Source organism: Hypanus sabinus, chromosome 3 (genome assembly GCF_030144855.1).
Source record: "Hypanus sabinus isolate sHypSab1 chromosome 3, sHypSab1.hap1, whole genome shotgun sequence".
Taxonomy (NCBI): Eukaryota; Metazoa; Chordata; class Chondrichthyes; order Myliobatiformes; family Dasyatidae; genus Hypanus; species Hypanus sabinus.
This window is the reverse complement of record NC_082708.1, coordinates 38,625,259-38,642,422: the sequence shown is the minus strand read 5'-3', so window position 1 is coordinate 38,642,422 and position 17,164 is coordinate 38,625,259. Positions and strand designations below refer to the sequence as shown.

Below are 17,164 nucleotides of genomic sequence, written 5' to 3'. Positions count from 1 at the left end.
GAAAGGCACAACCGTATGGTTATATTCACAGAGATTGTTAATTTTATCAAAAGGCAAGTAAAAATGGCTACACACCCAGTGTTTGGGAAGGTATATGATGTTACATGATAGACCATAAGCAAAGGTGTGAACAAAACTAAGTAATAAATTCATTCTAAAGCTAAAGTAAGCTGCTTTGTCACTACTATAGCTACTGTGAAAAATGAAGCTAAAATAGCCTGGAACTAATGAAGGGTAAATGGTCTCATCAGCCAAAAGAATTTGTCTGTTCTGCCAGGATAAACATCCTGATTCGTGCTCTCAGTTGGAGAAAAAGGTTCATAATGAGAAGATTGCCTTCCTAAAAGAAAATGGTGTCTGCTTTGGTAATTTGTGTACAAGAGGTATCAGCAAAGATTTCAGGAAGTGTTGTTCATGCAAGGTATGCAGTGTCAAGCAACCTAGTATACTTCATATTCACCTGATGAAAAGAGTGCAGATTTGAAACAAGCCACAAAAGAAGCAGACAGCAGTGGATACTGCCCTGGTATCTAATGGCCTTATGGGTCTGGTGATTATGGTTAGAAACTTCCTATAATTTCCAGTTCAGTTGAGATCAAAGAAGATTAACAAGACAGTGGTTACTTATGCTTTCCTAGATCCAGGAAGCATAACTGTGATCTGTAGAGTGAGCTTCATGAACAAGATCACGCTGACAGGAAAGAACCCACATTCTCTGACACACCATAGGTCTAGAGAAGGCTGTGAGTAACTACCTTGTTTCAGGATTGGAAGGGGCTGACTTGGATAGTGAAAGCTATAGTGAACATAACATTAATGTGCAGGGAAGTACAAGTGATTCGTTGAGTTGATGAGGGACCCCTAATCAGAACCATGCTGGGTTGGATTGTTAATGCACCATTGAAACGTAAACATGGCGGTGAAAGAGACTACACTCGGCCAGAGCTGGCAGATAACAGGATTTCAGTTTTGCACATGGATGAGCTTTGGCAGCAGTGATTCAAAACAGATTTCCCTGAATGCAGTCAAGAGGAACAAGCTGGTTTGTCAGGAGAAGATCACGATTCAGGATAGACTGCTTACCAGACATTAGTGTCAATGTTGAGATTTCACATCTCCTGTATCTTGGTAGCATGTAGTTATAATTAATATAGCATAATAATTAAGGGGCTGGAACACAGGAGCCATGTATCTGTTCTCTAGCTGTATTGTATTCTGTTTATTATGGTAATTAGTCAAGAGTTTGACGTGGGAAAAGCAAAGGAAATTAGTTACATTGTAATATCTTTTGTTGTACGTTTAGTTATACTTATTTATGCTTAAGTTTCATTGCTTCAGGATTGTATGTTTGCTACTTAGATTGAATAGGTATCTTTGACTTGTGGAACAATCATTGAAGTGATTGGAGGGTGCATAATACAATTACAATAAATCCATGGATGTCGCCAGCAGTGGCAATTGGTATGTTAAAATTGGCTACTACAATTAGGCTGAAGAGAAATATACTGGTTAAAAAATAAGAGAAGAAAACTTGGGAAAGTGTGGGTCACTTAATGGGATAGATAGGAAAATTTATGATGGACAATAAGGAAGTAACAGTGGAATTAATCAATTACTTTACATTTGCTCACATTTAAGAAAACATATAAAACTGCCACATATATTAGAGAATCAAAAATCTAGCAAGAATCAGGAATGAGAGTACAAGACAAAAAGTTGTACAAAGCAAGTTAATAACCTTGAAAGCTGATAAGTAGTACATCTTACATCTCAGTGTCGTGAAGGAAGTATATTTAGAGATAGAGGATAATATCATTCTTACCTTCCAAAGTTCTATATATTGTGAATTCAAGAATTGCCCCTGTGGATTGTTAGAGTCACTGAATAGCTATTTAATAGCATAATACCTGTGGAAGAGAAATTGCTGGAATCTATTCAGAAAAATAATTGGTCCTAGCAGAGCCAGCCTGGATCTAAGAGAGGAAGATTGTCCGAGGACATGACTAGCAAAAGAGAAGAAGACAATGCAGTCAGAATGCAGTTGATGTAGCCCCACACAGAAGGTTGGTCAGCAAGGTGAGCACATGGGGAATTCTGGGTAATTACTGATATGGCTTGATCCTGCTTGGATCTCCCAGTGGCCACATATTTTAATTCCACATCCCATTCCCATTCTGATATGTCTGTCCATGGACTCCTCTACTGTCAAGCTGAAGCTATACTCAGGTTGGAGGAACAACACCTTATATTCTGTCTGGGTAGCCTCCAACCCTGATGGCATGAACATTGATTTCTCTAACTTCTGTTAATGCCCCTCCTCCCCTTCTTACCCCCACCCCTTATTTATTATTTTTCCTCTTTTTTTTCTCTCTCTGTCCCTCTCACAATCACTCCTTGCCTGCTCTCCATCTCCCTCTGGTGCTCCCCTCCCCCTTTCTTTCTCCCTAGGCTTCCCGTCCCATGATCCTTCCCCTCCTCCAGCTGTGTATCCCTTTTGCCATTCAACTTTCCAGCTCTTAGCTTCATCCCTCCCAACCCCCTATTTTCTCCTATCATTTCGGATCTCGCCCTCCCCCTTTCAAATCTCTTACTATCTTTTCTTTCAGTTAGTCCTGACGAAGGGTCTTGGCCCAAAATGTCGACTGTACTTCTTCCTATAGATGCTGCCTGGCCTGCTGTGTTCCACCAGCATTTTATTTGAATAGGGAAGTCTGATTACAATTGTAATAGACCTTGGTGAGACTGCACCCAGAATATTGAGTGCAGTTCAGGATTCTTTACCCTGAGAAAGGATGTACTCGGCAAAGAGAGCACGGTGAAGATTCACTGGACCAGTTCTGAGTTTCTCTGTAAATCCACACCACATGCAGAATTTTTGAATAGTTCAAGATAACTTATCCTTGACAAATATGTGGAAGAATAGATAACATTTATTCTTACAGATCTGATTGCATTGAATGATTAACTTTTTTTTCCATAAAAACTAATCACGTGTTAGCTTGTGCTTACCTGTGATTAGAAGCTACTCAGAGGGTAAAGGCATGGAGTAATTTATTGGCCCTACAAAGTATATTAGTTACAGTATTAAGGACAGCCAGTAAGTAACACAGATGACCTGTAAAAGATGTAATGGTCACCTTATATTAAATTCAAATAGTAAGATCAGTCAAATAGTAAACATGAGATATTTCAATCCCAGCTCTGGTCAGCATTGGCTGTATATTTGTCCCTCCATTATCTTATTATTTTGTTAACTGTTTAAGCCATTTGAAATGTTGAAACAAGGATGACATAAAGAATTAAGTTAGCTCTCTGAATTTTACTCATTGTGCACAAACTTGTATATTCTGATTCAAGATCCACCTTCTGATTCAAGCAAATCCACCTCTGCATCATTATATTAATTAATTCTATTAATAATTAATTACAATCATGCATCCTTATTTACCACTTCTTTATCAAGTAATATTAGCATTACCATTTCTCAGCTCCTGCTTTACTCAAAGTACTGTTTAAGCAACTATTCAGTTGAGTCCACTCTGATGACATTGATGTAATTAACTCTGTTTAATTTACCTAAAGGATCTCCTGTTCCTAGCCAGGATTTTGTGTTGATCTCCTCAGAGAAAATATAAACTGGCTATTTTCACTATAATGGTAGTTGCACAATTTGATTTTCAAAATTGGACCTCTTGAACATGTGGTTCTAAAACATTGATATCATCTGCTTTAAAATAAAAAGCTGAATCAAATGAAACTTTGTTTAAGCATTTCGCATTTATACCTGCTGGAAAAAGCAATCTTTCCAGAACTTACAAAGCTTCACTTTTTTTTCTAAAACTAAATCATCAAAATAGCAATTCAAATTATTCAACAGTTGCAACTTTTTAAGAATTTTGTGTTTATAATTAGAAACAGGCATCACTCATAAATCAAAATTACACATATCTTTTGTGTAATTCAGTTCCTCATTTCTTCCAACTTCAATTCAGATAAATATTTATTTATAAATAAAATTAGGGAATGAAAGAAAAAATAGAGAACCTGTGCTTGTAAGCAAACCCAGTTTAATGCAATGTTGTGTTTAATAGAAAGAGTTAAGGTAATCAGATAAAGTGAATATGGTTATTGTGAAAGAGGAATGATCTGTGACCAATTTATTGACGTTCTTGGAAGAAGTAACATGCGATGCTAAAGGTGAACCGGAGGATGTAGTGATATACTTAAATTTCCAGAAGGCATTTGAGAAATCCTCACATTTAAGACTTATAAAAATCAAATCTAATAGCATGGAAGATAATATGGATAGTGTACTGTATTTCCTTTTAGCCAGACAATATTCAAAGTCAACTTTATTATCTTGTACAGGTATGCATGCACAATGATAAACTTGCTATGTGCCTGCGGTGCTGCTACAAGTAAGCTTTTCTTTATTGCACCAGTGCAGGCATAGACTTGTGCAGATGACATTAAGCTCAACTTTCATTTTGAATATTGCCTGACTAAAATAAACATGGTAGGCATTAATGGGTCTTTCTCCATTTCACTTATGAATGGTGAACTGTGAAGATTGGTGCTGGGGCTTACAATTTGTTTAAGTAACTTGGCTGAAAACACAAAATTTGCTGATGACATGGAGTTGAACGTTAGGTTGTGAAGAGAGTAGAAGGAAGATATAATAAATATAGGAGAGTTAAGTGTGTGGGTATAACTGGAGTATTAAATGGAAAAATGTGATAAAGTATTTAAGAAAATTATTATATACTTAAGCAGAGGTGAGGTGAAAATACTTCTCTGAAGGTCAGGCATGTTTGGCACTCCCTCAAACTGTGGTGGAAACAGAATTTTCAAATATTATTGAGGCAGAAGTAGATAAGTTCTTGATATGAAAGTAGGTGACCGAGAGTAGATGGGAATGTGAAGGTGAGGTTGGAGTTAAACCCAGCATAATTTTTTATAAATGACAGGCTAGAGGACTGTTTGAACTGCTGCTGTTTTATGTGTTTGACACTATATCAAACAAACTATAATAGTAAATGCTCTCAGCTGTATTTTCTGTAATGTGCTGTTTCAACAGAATTCAAATGTATATTTTCTCATTTATATTTCAGGGCATTGTGGCAAAACATTTGCAATTCTTAAACGATTTATTAGTAATGCCGTTCCTGAAGTTCCCTGGCTTATGATTGTGGATGATGACACTTTGATAAGGTAATGTGACTAGAATTAATATTATGTTTCACCTTTTTTGTTATTTATACCTAAGCTTTAGTTACATAAACTATTTGGTGTTAGTGTAATTGATCTGTAGAATGTACTTGAATCCATAATGTCTGAACAAGCTGTGAGACTTGATTAATTGAAAGTAAAATAATGTAAGAATTACAGAAAAGTTTAGTTGTGAACTGGGGCTGAATGTTGAAGCTAATTCAAATCAGAAGCTTCTTATACTTCCTTTCAGCTCATTCACATGTGGGTTTCTTTCTATCTGTTGCTCTATGCATCATCTTTATCCAACCTACTCATTCTGCTCAGCTATGGGCATATTTTTCAGAACAATATAAATAACTGCATGGAGAAGTGGAACAAGGAGTTTCAGGGAATAGATTTTCAGCATGCCTAATTTCACAGGGGTTTTCTTTCCCATAAAATAAAATTGCATTTTTGTTTTGTGTATAAGGTTGTCAATGTTGGGGAGTAGAGTCACAGAACCAGAGAACACTACAGTACAGAAACAGGTCCTTCAGCCCATGTACTCCCATGTCAAACTATTAATGTATCTAGTCCCCTCGACCTGCACCTGGACCATATCCCTCCATGTCCCTTCCATCCATGAACCCATTCAAATTTCTCTTAAATGTTGAAATCGATTCTGCATCCACCACTTGTGATGGTTCTCACCACACTCTGAGTGAAGAAATTCCCCATTGTGTTCCTCTTAAATCAGAATCAGGTTTATTATCACTGGCATGTGACGTGAAATTTGTTAACTTAGTAGCAGCAGTTCAATGCAATGCATAATCTACCAGAGAGGAAAAATAATAAATAAAATAAATAGTAATATATAAACAAGTAAATCAATTATGTATATTGAATAGATTTTAAAAATGTGCAAAAACAGAAAACTGTATATTTAAAAAAAGTGAGGTAGCATCCAAAAATTCAATATCCATTTAGAAATCAGATGGCAGAGTGGAAGAAGCTTTTCCTGAATCGCTGAGTATGTGCCTTGAGGCTTCTGTACCTCCTACCTGATGGTAGCAGTGAGAAAAGGACGTGCCCTGGGTGCTGGAGGTCTTTAATAATGGATGCTTCCTTTCTGAGACACCGCTTCCTGAAGATGTCCTGGGTACTTGGTAGGCTAGTACCCAAGATGGAGCTGACTAGATTTACAACCTTCTGCAGCTTCTTTCAGTCCTGTGCAGTAGTCCACCATACCAGATTGTGATGCAGCCTGTCAAAATGCTCTCCATGGTACAACTATAGAAGTTTTTGTGTGTATTTGTTGACATGCCAAATCTCTTCAAATTCGTAATTAAGTATAGCCACTGTCTTGCCTTCTTTATAACTACATCAGTATGTTGGGACCAGGTTAGATCCTCAGAGATCTTGACACCCAGGAACTTGAAACTGCTCTCTCTCTCTCTCTCTCCATTTCTGATCCCTCTATGAGGATTGGTACATCTTCCTTCATCTTACCCTTCCGGAAGTCGACAATCTGCTCTTTCGTCTTACTGATGTTGAGTGCCAGGTTGTTGCTGCAGCACCACTTCTCTAGTTGGCATATCTCACTCCTGTTACCTCCTCTCGTCACCACCTGAGATTCTACCAACAATGTTTATATTGTCAGCAAATTTACAGATTTGGCCATGCCTAGCCACACAGTCATGTGCATATAGAGAGCAGAGCAGAGCAGAGCAAAGTGTACTCTCACCCTTAGTACACTTTCACCCTTAACCCATGACTTCTAGATCTATTCTCACCCACTCTTTCAATTTTATTGATCTTTCCTGTAAATAGTATTCCTGCACACGATAGTCCAAATTAGGCCTCAGCAGTGTCTTATATAACTTAAGTATAACATCCTAACTCCTGTACTCAGTGCTTTGATATATAAATGTCAATGTATCTAAAGCTCTCTTTATGATGATATATACTTGTTATGCCACTTTCAAAGAGCTATGAACCTGTAGTCCCAGATCCCTCTGATCTACCACATTTCTCAGTACCCTACCACTCATCACATAAGTCCTCCCGTGGTTTGTCCTCCCAAAATGGAACACCTCACACTTGCCTGCATTAAATTCCATCTGCCATTTTTCAGCCCATTTTCCCAGTTGGTCCAGATGCTACTGCAAGCTTTGACAACCTTCCTTGCTGTCCACTACACTCCTAATCTTGGTGTCGTTCACAAATTTGCTGATCCAATTTACAACGTTATCATCTAGATCATGGATATAGATGACAAACAACAACAGAATCAGCACTTACCACAGGCCTCCAGTCAAAGGGGCAACCATCTTCTATCACTCTCTGGCTTCTTTCACATAACCAATGTCTGATCCAATTTACTTAACTCATCCTGACTGCCAAGCAACTGAACCTTCCTAACATCTCATGTGGGACCTTGTCAAGGGCCTTGCTAAAGTCCGTGTATACAACATCCACTGTCTTGCCTTCATCAACTTTCCTGGTAACTTCATCAAAAAACTCTATAAGATCGTTTAGACACGACCAACCACGCACAAAGCCATGTTGACTATCACTAATTAGTCTCTGTCTATCCAAATAACTATATATCCACTCCATTAGAATACCTTCCAGTAACTTGCCCACTCCTGATGTCAGGCTCACTGGCCTATAATTTCCCAGCTCATCTTTAGAGCCTTTCTTAAGCAACAGAACACCATTAACCATCCTCCAATCCTCCAGTACTTCACCCATTGCTAAAATAGTTTTATCTCTGCTAGGGCCTCTGCAATTTCTGCTCTAGCCTCCCACAATGTCCACAGTAACACCTTTTCCAGGCCCTGGAATTATCCGCCCTAATTTGCCTCAAGACACCAAACACCTCCTCTTCTGTAATCTGTATAGGGTTCATGACCTTACTGTTATTTTGCCTTACTTCTATAGACTCTGTGTCTGTCTGCCAAGTAAATACAGATGCAAAAAAAAATCAATTTAAGATCTCACTCATCTCTTTTTGCTCTATGCGTATGTGATCTTCAAGAGGACCAATTTTGTCCCTTCCATCTTTTTGCTCTTAATATATCTGTAAAAGCCCTTGGGATTCTCCTTCACCTTGTCTGCTAGAACAGCCTCATGTTCTCTTGTGTTTCTTATATTCCTCAAGTACCTCATTACTTCCTTCCTGCCTATACCTGCTGTGCACCTCCTCCTTAACTAGGACCTCAATATCTTATGAAATCAAGGTTTCCTAAGTCTTTACCTTCTATTCGGATAGGAACATATAAACTCTGTACTCTCAAATTTTCACTTTTGAAGGCTTTCCACTTACCAAGCACATTATTCCCAGAAAACAATTTGACCCAATCCACACTTGCCAGATCCTTTCTGATACCAACTAAGTTGGTCTTTCTCCTGTTTAGAATCTCAACCTGAGGACCATGTTGATCCTTTTCCATAATTAAATTAAAATTAATGGCCTTCTGGTCACCAGATGCACAGTGTTCCCTTACACAAACCTCTGTCACCTGCCCTGTTTCATTCTCTAATTCGAGATCTAGTATTGCAGACTTTCTAACTGGAACCTCTATGTATTGATTAAGGAAACTTTCCTGAACACATTTGACAAATTCTATCCCATCTAATCCTTTTACAGTGTAGGAGACCCAATCAGCACATGGAAAGTTAAAATCACCTACTATCACAACCTCACACACAAAGTGCTGGTGGAACGCAGCAGGCCAGGCAGCATCTATAGGGAAAAGCACTGTCCATATTTTGGGCCGAGACCCTTCGTCAGGACAACATCCAGTCCTGACGAAGGGTCTTGGCCCGAAACATCGACAATGCTTGTCTATAATATGTCTATAATTGACAATGGTGGTCTATAATATAATACCATTAACATGGTCATCCTTTTCTTATTAACCATATAGGTTCAGTGAATGAGTTTTCCAGTGTGACCTGTCTGAGCACTGCCATGATATTTTCCCTGACTAGGCCTTCCTTCCTCGTTTAATCCCACCCACTCTATCTCGTCTAAAACAATGGAACCCCGAAATATTGAGCTGCCGGGCCTGCCCCTCCTGCAACCTAGTCTCACTAAAGGCTCGAATGTCATAATTTCACATGCTGAACCATGCCCTAAGCTCATCCACCTTTCCTACAATATGCCTTACATTGAAATATACCCAATGCAGGATATTAGTCCCATCATGCTCAACCTTTCGATTCCTGACTACATATGTAGGCTTAACAACATCTTATCCCACAACCACTCCACCTTCTGCTCTGGCACTCTGGTTCCTATTGTCCTGCAACTCTAGTTTAAACCTCCCTCCCCCCTGCAGGATTAGCAAATGTGTTACATGGAGGGGGGTTAAGTAAGGCAAAGATTGCAGAGTTGACAGCTACTCATTCAAGCGCATATTTGCAGAGCAACATACTTCAAAGAAATAACAGGAGACTCACACAGGGTGCCTGTGAGGAAGGGTGTAAGTATTTGCCTGCTTAGATGTACCATTATCAGTGAGGAGGCTTGTGGCTGAAGCAGCAATTAGAGTATAACTGTATTGATTATCATGATGCATGTACACAGTGGAGTGAGCTGACAATATTATGAGATGTCTGTAACAATGCAGGAAAAAAGTTGTTATGGTGAAGATTTCAAAGAACAGATGGATCATGAAATCTTACAAAACTTCCAGTTAAGATGGTGCTACTAAACATGTATGATAGCTCACTGGTAGTTAGAAAGGCAAGAAATTCCACTAAAATATCACTAAGAACTGCTTTTCTGAGGTAAATTATGTTAAATTATCACCACAAACAGTGCAGGGGTGAGCGATGGCAAGGCATGTTTGGGGGATGAGCTGAGATGGTGTGTTGCAGAATAGATGCAGATGGAGTGAGCCATTAGGAGAGGAGAGGTCGGGGCAGTGGAGTTCCGATGCCCATACAACTGGCCTGGGTGTGAAGTTGGATTGCTCTGGGTGCTGAGAAGAGAAGTCAGGGCAGAGGAGATTTGATGCCTGCACAACTGGCTAGGGTGCAAGTTTGAAGTGGGCTGGGCATTGAAATCTGAATCCAGAGTGAGTCACTGGGCAGCATGGTATAAGCCCCAAGCCATTTGCAGTAGCCAGTTGTTAGTGTGAGTTACAATCTGCTGTTTAAACAATTTAAATGCCGGCCCAGATTGGCAGCAAGAGTCAATTTTGCTTACTCTCTGCGATGTTTACTCCTCTCTCCAGGGCAACGGAATCTTTCACTGTTCTGTTATTTAGTCAATTTAAACGCCGGCCTAGATAGACTGAAAAGAGAGGGTGTTGGGATCTGAGTCAAGAGCCGATTTTGCTCATTCTCTGCAATGAGTCATTCCTCTCTCCATGGCGCTGAGGCTATGAAGACAGCTGTGACTGATGTGCTCCATGTCCACGATTATGACAAAGTGATAAGCAAGGCTTTGGGCCTACTCCAGGGTTCGGATCTGTGGACTCATTTGGGTTCAGGATGTTGTTCGCTTCAATTGTTTGCATGATTTGTGTTTCTTCCCTTTCTCTTGTTCATCAGGTGTTTGCCTTTTATTTTTTTTCTTTAATTGGTTTCTATCAGGTTTCTTGCTTTGTGGCTACCTGCCAGCAAGTAAATCTCAAGGTTATATAATTCATACATTCTTTGATATTAAATGTACTTTGGATCTTATCTTTAATATTTATTATTGAAGTTCAAGAAAAGGTGTCAAAGATTGGTTGGTGAGCTTACCTATAAGAAATCTCGAGCTGTTACTGGTGTATAAATTGATCCCTGTGTTGCGTGATGTGAATGTGATGTGGTATTTGCTCAGCTAGTACTGTGGACTTCGTAATTGAATTGTCTCTCTGAATACCATGAAAGAAATTCATTGGGGAGGAGAATATGTGAAAAGAGATTAAGGTATGTGAGATAAGTTTACAAACAATAGAAAATAGGTGCAGGAGTAGGTCATTCGGCCCTTCGGCCAGCACCACCATTCACTGTGATCATGGCTGATCATCCACAATCAGTACCCCGTTCCTGCCTCCTCTCCATATCCCTTGACTCTACTATCTTTAAGAGCTCTATCTAACTCTTTCTTGAAAGCATCTAGATGGGAAAACAAGCAGAGATAGATATATCACAATGAAGAGAACAAAAACAAGAATAGGACATGGAACAGAGAAAGAAAATTAAAGGTTGATTAACACAGGAAATGTACAAACAGAGATGGGGAGAAGATGGAGGGCAATTTCATATTAAAACTAGAAGGAAGATTTTTTATATGTTAACATAGAAGTCAGCAGGTTTTGAATATTTATTAGTTTCTGACTGAGTAGTTTCTCTATTACTATTTCTATTTGTCTGTTTATATCAGCTTTGCCAGTTAGTAGATCAGCCTTTCTTAACCTTTTTGCCCTGGAGGAACCCTTGAAATAATCTTCAGGTCTCAGGGAACCCCGCATAAAAATTATTATATCTACAGTCACGGTACCTTAGTGTGATCAGGAAGTTGCAGGTATAATAATCCAAAAATAATTGTCAATGCTGTTTTGAGTAGAGAATGAATTTTTAGCCAACCTTTCTTTAAAACAGAACAGATAGTTAAACTTAGTTTACCTTTGTTAAAAATTAATCTCTTACTTTCCATTTCATAAATTCTCAAAACTTATAAAGCAAATATAGTAAATTTCTGTTAAATAACTGGTTTAAGCCAAAATGGGATTTATTTTTTCTAAAAGTAGACTCGGGTAGACTTGATTGAAATAAAGGTTGTGAACTGCTTTTAATTAATACTATTTATAACATGAATATTTATGTTTATTGTGTAACTAAAACCATAAGCCAATGCAATATGAATAAAAATACAGCCTAAGACACTATTTTATACAAGACTTTGGAAAAACATTTTCTTACTAAATGACATGATCAGGCACATATATAGGTCTAGCATGTGAAACCAGTGCTTGTTTTATGCTGCACAAATACTCAATTGTGGGTCCAACTTGAGATAAGCACACACAGATGTTCCCTTCAACTGAAGTGGGACGATTTCTATCCTTGCTCTTGATGCTTGCTCACATATGTAAGAAGTTGAAAACTGCAGCAAAATGTTCATTGTTTTTCTACAAATGGGAGGATACTCTTCTTTCACAGAAATCCAGAGCTTGTCCAGGAGCAAGTCAGTAAATCTCAAAGTTCTTTTTCTTCTTTCAAAGTCAAGTTCTCAGGCTAAACAGAAGATTTCAAGAAAGGGTCCCTCACCCAGTCATACACTTGTGTTAAAAGGGAGCCAGGAGAAATACTGTTCAATTTTGTTCTGCGGTTTTTCCAGGTGGATTTTGCAAAAGGCTGATTTATAGTTGTGCGTACCGGCTATGCCACAGCCTGCGCCGTAACCCTGATTTTCACTTCTGCGTCGCTCTACGCCGTAGCGAGCATGCATTAGTGTGTGCCAAAATGCTAGTTGGCGGTGGGGTTTCTATACCACTGTGTTGAGTTTCTTAGAGACAGGGATGAAGAAATGCATTTCAAACATTTTCACATGTCAGCAGGTAGACTTGACAATTTGGTTCATCTATTTCGCATTGGCATACGCACAGCCCACAGACATGGCGGAGAAGAAGCAACTGGAAATGCGTAGGAGGAAATGCGATGCTACCAAGCGGACCAATCACAGTTGTTGCGTTCTGCGTCGCCGCAACGCATGAGTAACTTTTCTGGAGAGGTGCACATTACCCTACAGCTGAGGGTATGACATAGGTATGCCGAAGGGTACGCGTAACCTATGGTGTCGATGCGACGTACATCTGTAAATCAGCCTTAAGACTCAAGACTTTCTGATATCCTTCCCCATTCTCAATCCCAAGTAGCAATAGAAACATTTCAATATTTACTTTTACAACATGAATTTTCCAAAGATTAATTTTTCTTTTAAATCCAGGAATCTTGTCACTTGAAATCAAAACATTTTCTCCATGGCTTTGCAGAGACTTGTTCAACTGGTCCATATGATGAAAAATGTCTGTTAAGTAGGCCAGTTTCTGCAGCCATTCTTCATCTTCAAAGCACTCAGCAAAATCTAGCCTGTTATTTTCTTGAAGGTATTCCTGCAATTCACCTTTCAGCACAGACACCATGTTGAGAACTCCTCCTTTGCTAAACCACCAGATTTCTGTATGTAGCAGGAGATTGGTGTGCTCTTTCTCCAGATTTTCACACAGTTTTTTAAACATTCTTGAGTGAACCGGTCTTTGTTTAATAAAGTTAACTATTTTTGTAGTATCATCCAGAACTACTTTCATTTCATCTCCTTGAGTTTTTGATATCAGCACCTCTCTGTGAAGAAAGCAGTGTGTTGTGACAACGTCCAGATTTTCTTTTTTTTCTACCAGAGAGACGAAACTTCTCATAGAGCCAACCATTGATGGGGTACCATCAGTACAAATGCCGACACAGTTCCTCCAAGACAGACCTTTTGTTTCCAGATATGAAGACAAAATATTAAATATATCTTGACCTTTGTTTGTTTCAGGCAGTTCATTGCATCAGAAAAAGATTTCTTGAATTTCACTGTCGTTTACAAATCTTACAAATGACACACATGACATTTATTGGTGAAATCTGTTGACTCATCATCCTGGATAAAGAAACTGCTGATTTTCAGTTTATCACACAAAACCTCTTCAGCATCATGTGACATGTCATCAATATGTCATCATACTTTTTGAGAGTGAAACCTTTTTAATTTCTCGTACTGCGTCTTGTCCTAGCATTTTACCCTCTATAATTTTACATGCTGACATTATTAGGTTCTCACCAACTGTGTGACTACTAAATAACTTGCTTCTTGGGTCTTTTTACTGACGCTGACTTTATTAACAAAAGTTTTTCTTTGTTTTGAGATTCCAGTAGCCATTTAAAATAATTAGCACTTTTACATGTCATATGGCTGTGATTTGTAGTTAAGTATCTCTTCAGTTTTGCTGGAGTCATTGCTGCGTTTGTAAGTTGTTTGCCACAGACTAGGCACAGTGGAATAGGACAACTTGAATCACCAGACCATGCAAAACACATTGATACGTAGCTTTCATTGTAAAGACAGATTTTTTGTGTGTCCACTGTTGTACTAGTGCAGTGAAATGATTCAAAAGATTGTAATTCTTCATTATTAACCTATCAGAATTGTCTGTAGACCTCGGCCTAGAATCCTTCTCTTCCATCTCAGATCTCTTCTTCAGAAATCACCACACTGGACTGTCAGACATGTCTGTAAAACACAGGGGTTAATGAAATACTCTTGTGTATTTTACACAGGGAGAGGCTGACATCACAGCCCAATTTTGGCAAGTCTATTCAATACTTGAAAACGCACTTCACACTCATCAGCCTACCGTCCTCCCCTCTGTGCAATACAGCGATCACCAATTTTCAACTGTCTCCACTATCTCACATCAAAAACTGGGAATAGACTCAACCAAATAAATACTGTCCTACTGCGCACTGCCATACTGGGCTAAAAGATGTCCAACGAGATTGCTCAGTCACTATCTACCTCTGCAAGGTGCTAGCATCCAGTTTTGTGCAAGGTTCAAAAAGCAATGATCACGATCTCCCATGGTTCCATTAGTGATCTCTTGCGGAATCCTGGTTTATTTGCTATTGTTGAGGAAAGAGATATAACTTTGGAGCCTTCTCATTATTTCTCTTATGGCTAGGAGGGCGATCCTGCTTAAACTGAAGGAGGTTGCCTCCCCTACACATGCTCAATGGTTATGTGAAGTTATGTCATGTTTAAATCTAGAGCAGATTCGTTATTCGATTTCTGATTCTAACCATGATTTTCAAACGTTATGGGGACCCTTTCTGAACTATTTTTAAAAATCTTTGAATTGTTATTAAAATATAGATCTGGGCTATTATTATAAAACACTATTTGGTAAAGTACTCTGTTTTTTTTTCTGTTGTTCTTTTTACCAACCAGCTTTGTCTTGGTAGGGGTTGTAGATTTTTTTATATAACATAATTAACCATACTACTGTATTTCATCAATCAATTTATTTTATTTGATTGATCATCAATATGGGGTACCATGATTGTATCAGTGTGATTTATATATCGTACATTTTGTGCTATCTTATTTTAATTTATAATAAGTATCCTTATGAATTCTGTATTTGTGTATATGATATTTAATAAAAATATTGGAAAAGAAGAAGGAATCCTGGTGAGAAACACTGATGTAGATACTTAACTAGTAAAATTCTTACAATGCACATATCTCACTTTTAATATTTTTGGACAGAACCTACAATATCATCACTATTAGGTTTGTTTAAAGCTCAGTATTGCCTGGGTTTCTTGGTAGTCACAAGTTTAGTTTCCTGATTGCCCTGTTCAGTTTCTCCTAGCAAATAACCTAATGGACTTGATATTCCTTTGCAATCATCCATCCAGTTATGAGCACGTTTGCTGCTGAAACACTTTGATTCTATCGGCTGCATAAGTCAAGGAAAGATAATCTCCGGCCCCGCCAGACGTGGGAGATTGAAGCGCAAGCCTCCAAACCCCCTGTTTATGTGGATGCTGTGTGATTTGTTCCCCTGTTACAAATAAGTACCACAAAATAACAGACAATACACCACATACAATTAAAAGATTTAGTTTTATAATTCTTAATTTGACTAAGCGGTTAGTTAAGAAAAAGCCCAAAAAAGGGCCCATTTGAATGAAACAGTCTAACGTACACAAGTTGGAGCTCACGGTTTCTCCTTTGCCAATCCTCTAGGTCGAATCCTGTGACCTCTTCTCTCTTTCTTCTAGCAAAAGCCCCAAGCCCAATCTTAGTCTCCCACATCAGAGAAACTTCCCCAAAATCAGGCCATCCTAATTGGTTGGCACACAATTCTCCTACCTCTTATCTTCAGCCGTAACCCAGACAGCAGCTTGCACGGAACAGAAAAGATATGAGCCAGGGCATTACACTGGTTTATTAGATATTTCGTAAAGATCACAATCTGTTGTTGTTAGATTGAAACAGCAAAATCAATTTGTTTCTTAAAATTACATAACAATAAAACTGAATCCTGTAAACAATATTATTTCCTGTGTCCAGGATTCGTTTTCAGAATCATCAAGCTCTATTTTATACTACTTGGTTAATTATTTTGTGAGCACCCTGCTCAGTTTCACTGCAAGAGGCAGGGTATATGTTTGAAGAAATTGATCAAAAGGGCCTTGGATATCTGGCCAGATATAATTACTACTTTTAAATTGTATGCATAAGAAAGTAAGAAATAGGAGCAGAAGTAGGCTATCTGTCCCGTCAAGCCTACTCCACTATTCAATAAGATCATGGCTGATCTGACCATGGACTCATCCCCACCTACCTGCCTTTTCCCCATAATACCTTAATTCCCCTATCTATCCAACCTTGTCTTAAATATATTTACTGAGGTAGCCTCCACCGCTTCATTGGACAGAAAATTCCACAGATTCACCACTTTTTAGGAAAAGCAGTTCCTCATCTCTGTCCTAAATTTGCTCCCCCAAATCTTGAGGCTATATCCCCTCGTTCTAGTCTCACCGACCAGTGGAAACAACTTTCCTGCCTCTATCTTATCTATCCCTTTCATGATTTTATATGTTTCTATAAGATCTCCTCTCATCCTTCTGAATTCCAGCAAGTACAGTCCCAGGCAACTCAATCTCCCCTCATCTCTGGAATCAACCTGATGAACCTCCTGTATCCTGCCACCAATGCTAGCATATCCTTCCTCAAGCAAGGAGACCAGAACTGCATGCAATACTTCAGATGCCGCTCACCCGCATCCTGTGCAGCTGCAACTTCTGTAAGGATGTTGATTTCTTTCCCAGTGTGATGAGGGTATGTTACTATTTTCTTTAGGCAAGGACTCTTGCCATTGAGCCTGCTATTATGAGCAGTCTCGGTGCCAAGGCCTCAACA

General features: G+C 38.8%; 1 protein-coding gene across 2 annotated transcripts in view; it reads left to right on the top strand.

The window, feature by feature from the left end:
• The window catches only part of b3glcta (beta 3-glucosyltransferase a), a 190,201-nt gene that overhangs the window by 139,804 nt on the left and 33,233 nt on the right, over positions 1-17,164 (top strand). For both annotated transcript variants that reach the window (XM_059964118.1, XM_059964117.1), the window contains exon 12: positions 5,112-5,211. In XM_059964118.1, coding sequence (XP_059820101.1) covers positions 5,112-5,211 — 100 coding nt within the window. The remainder of the gene's footprint in view (positions 1-5,111; positions 5,212-17,164) is intronic.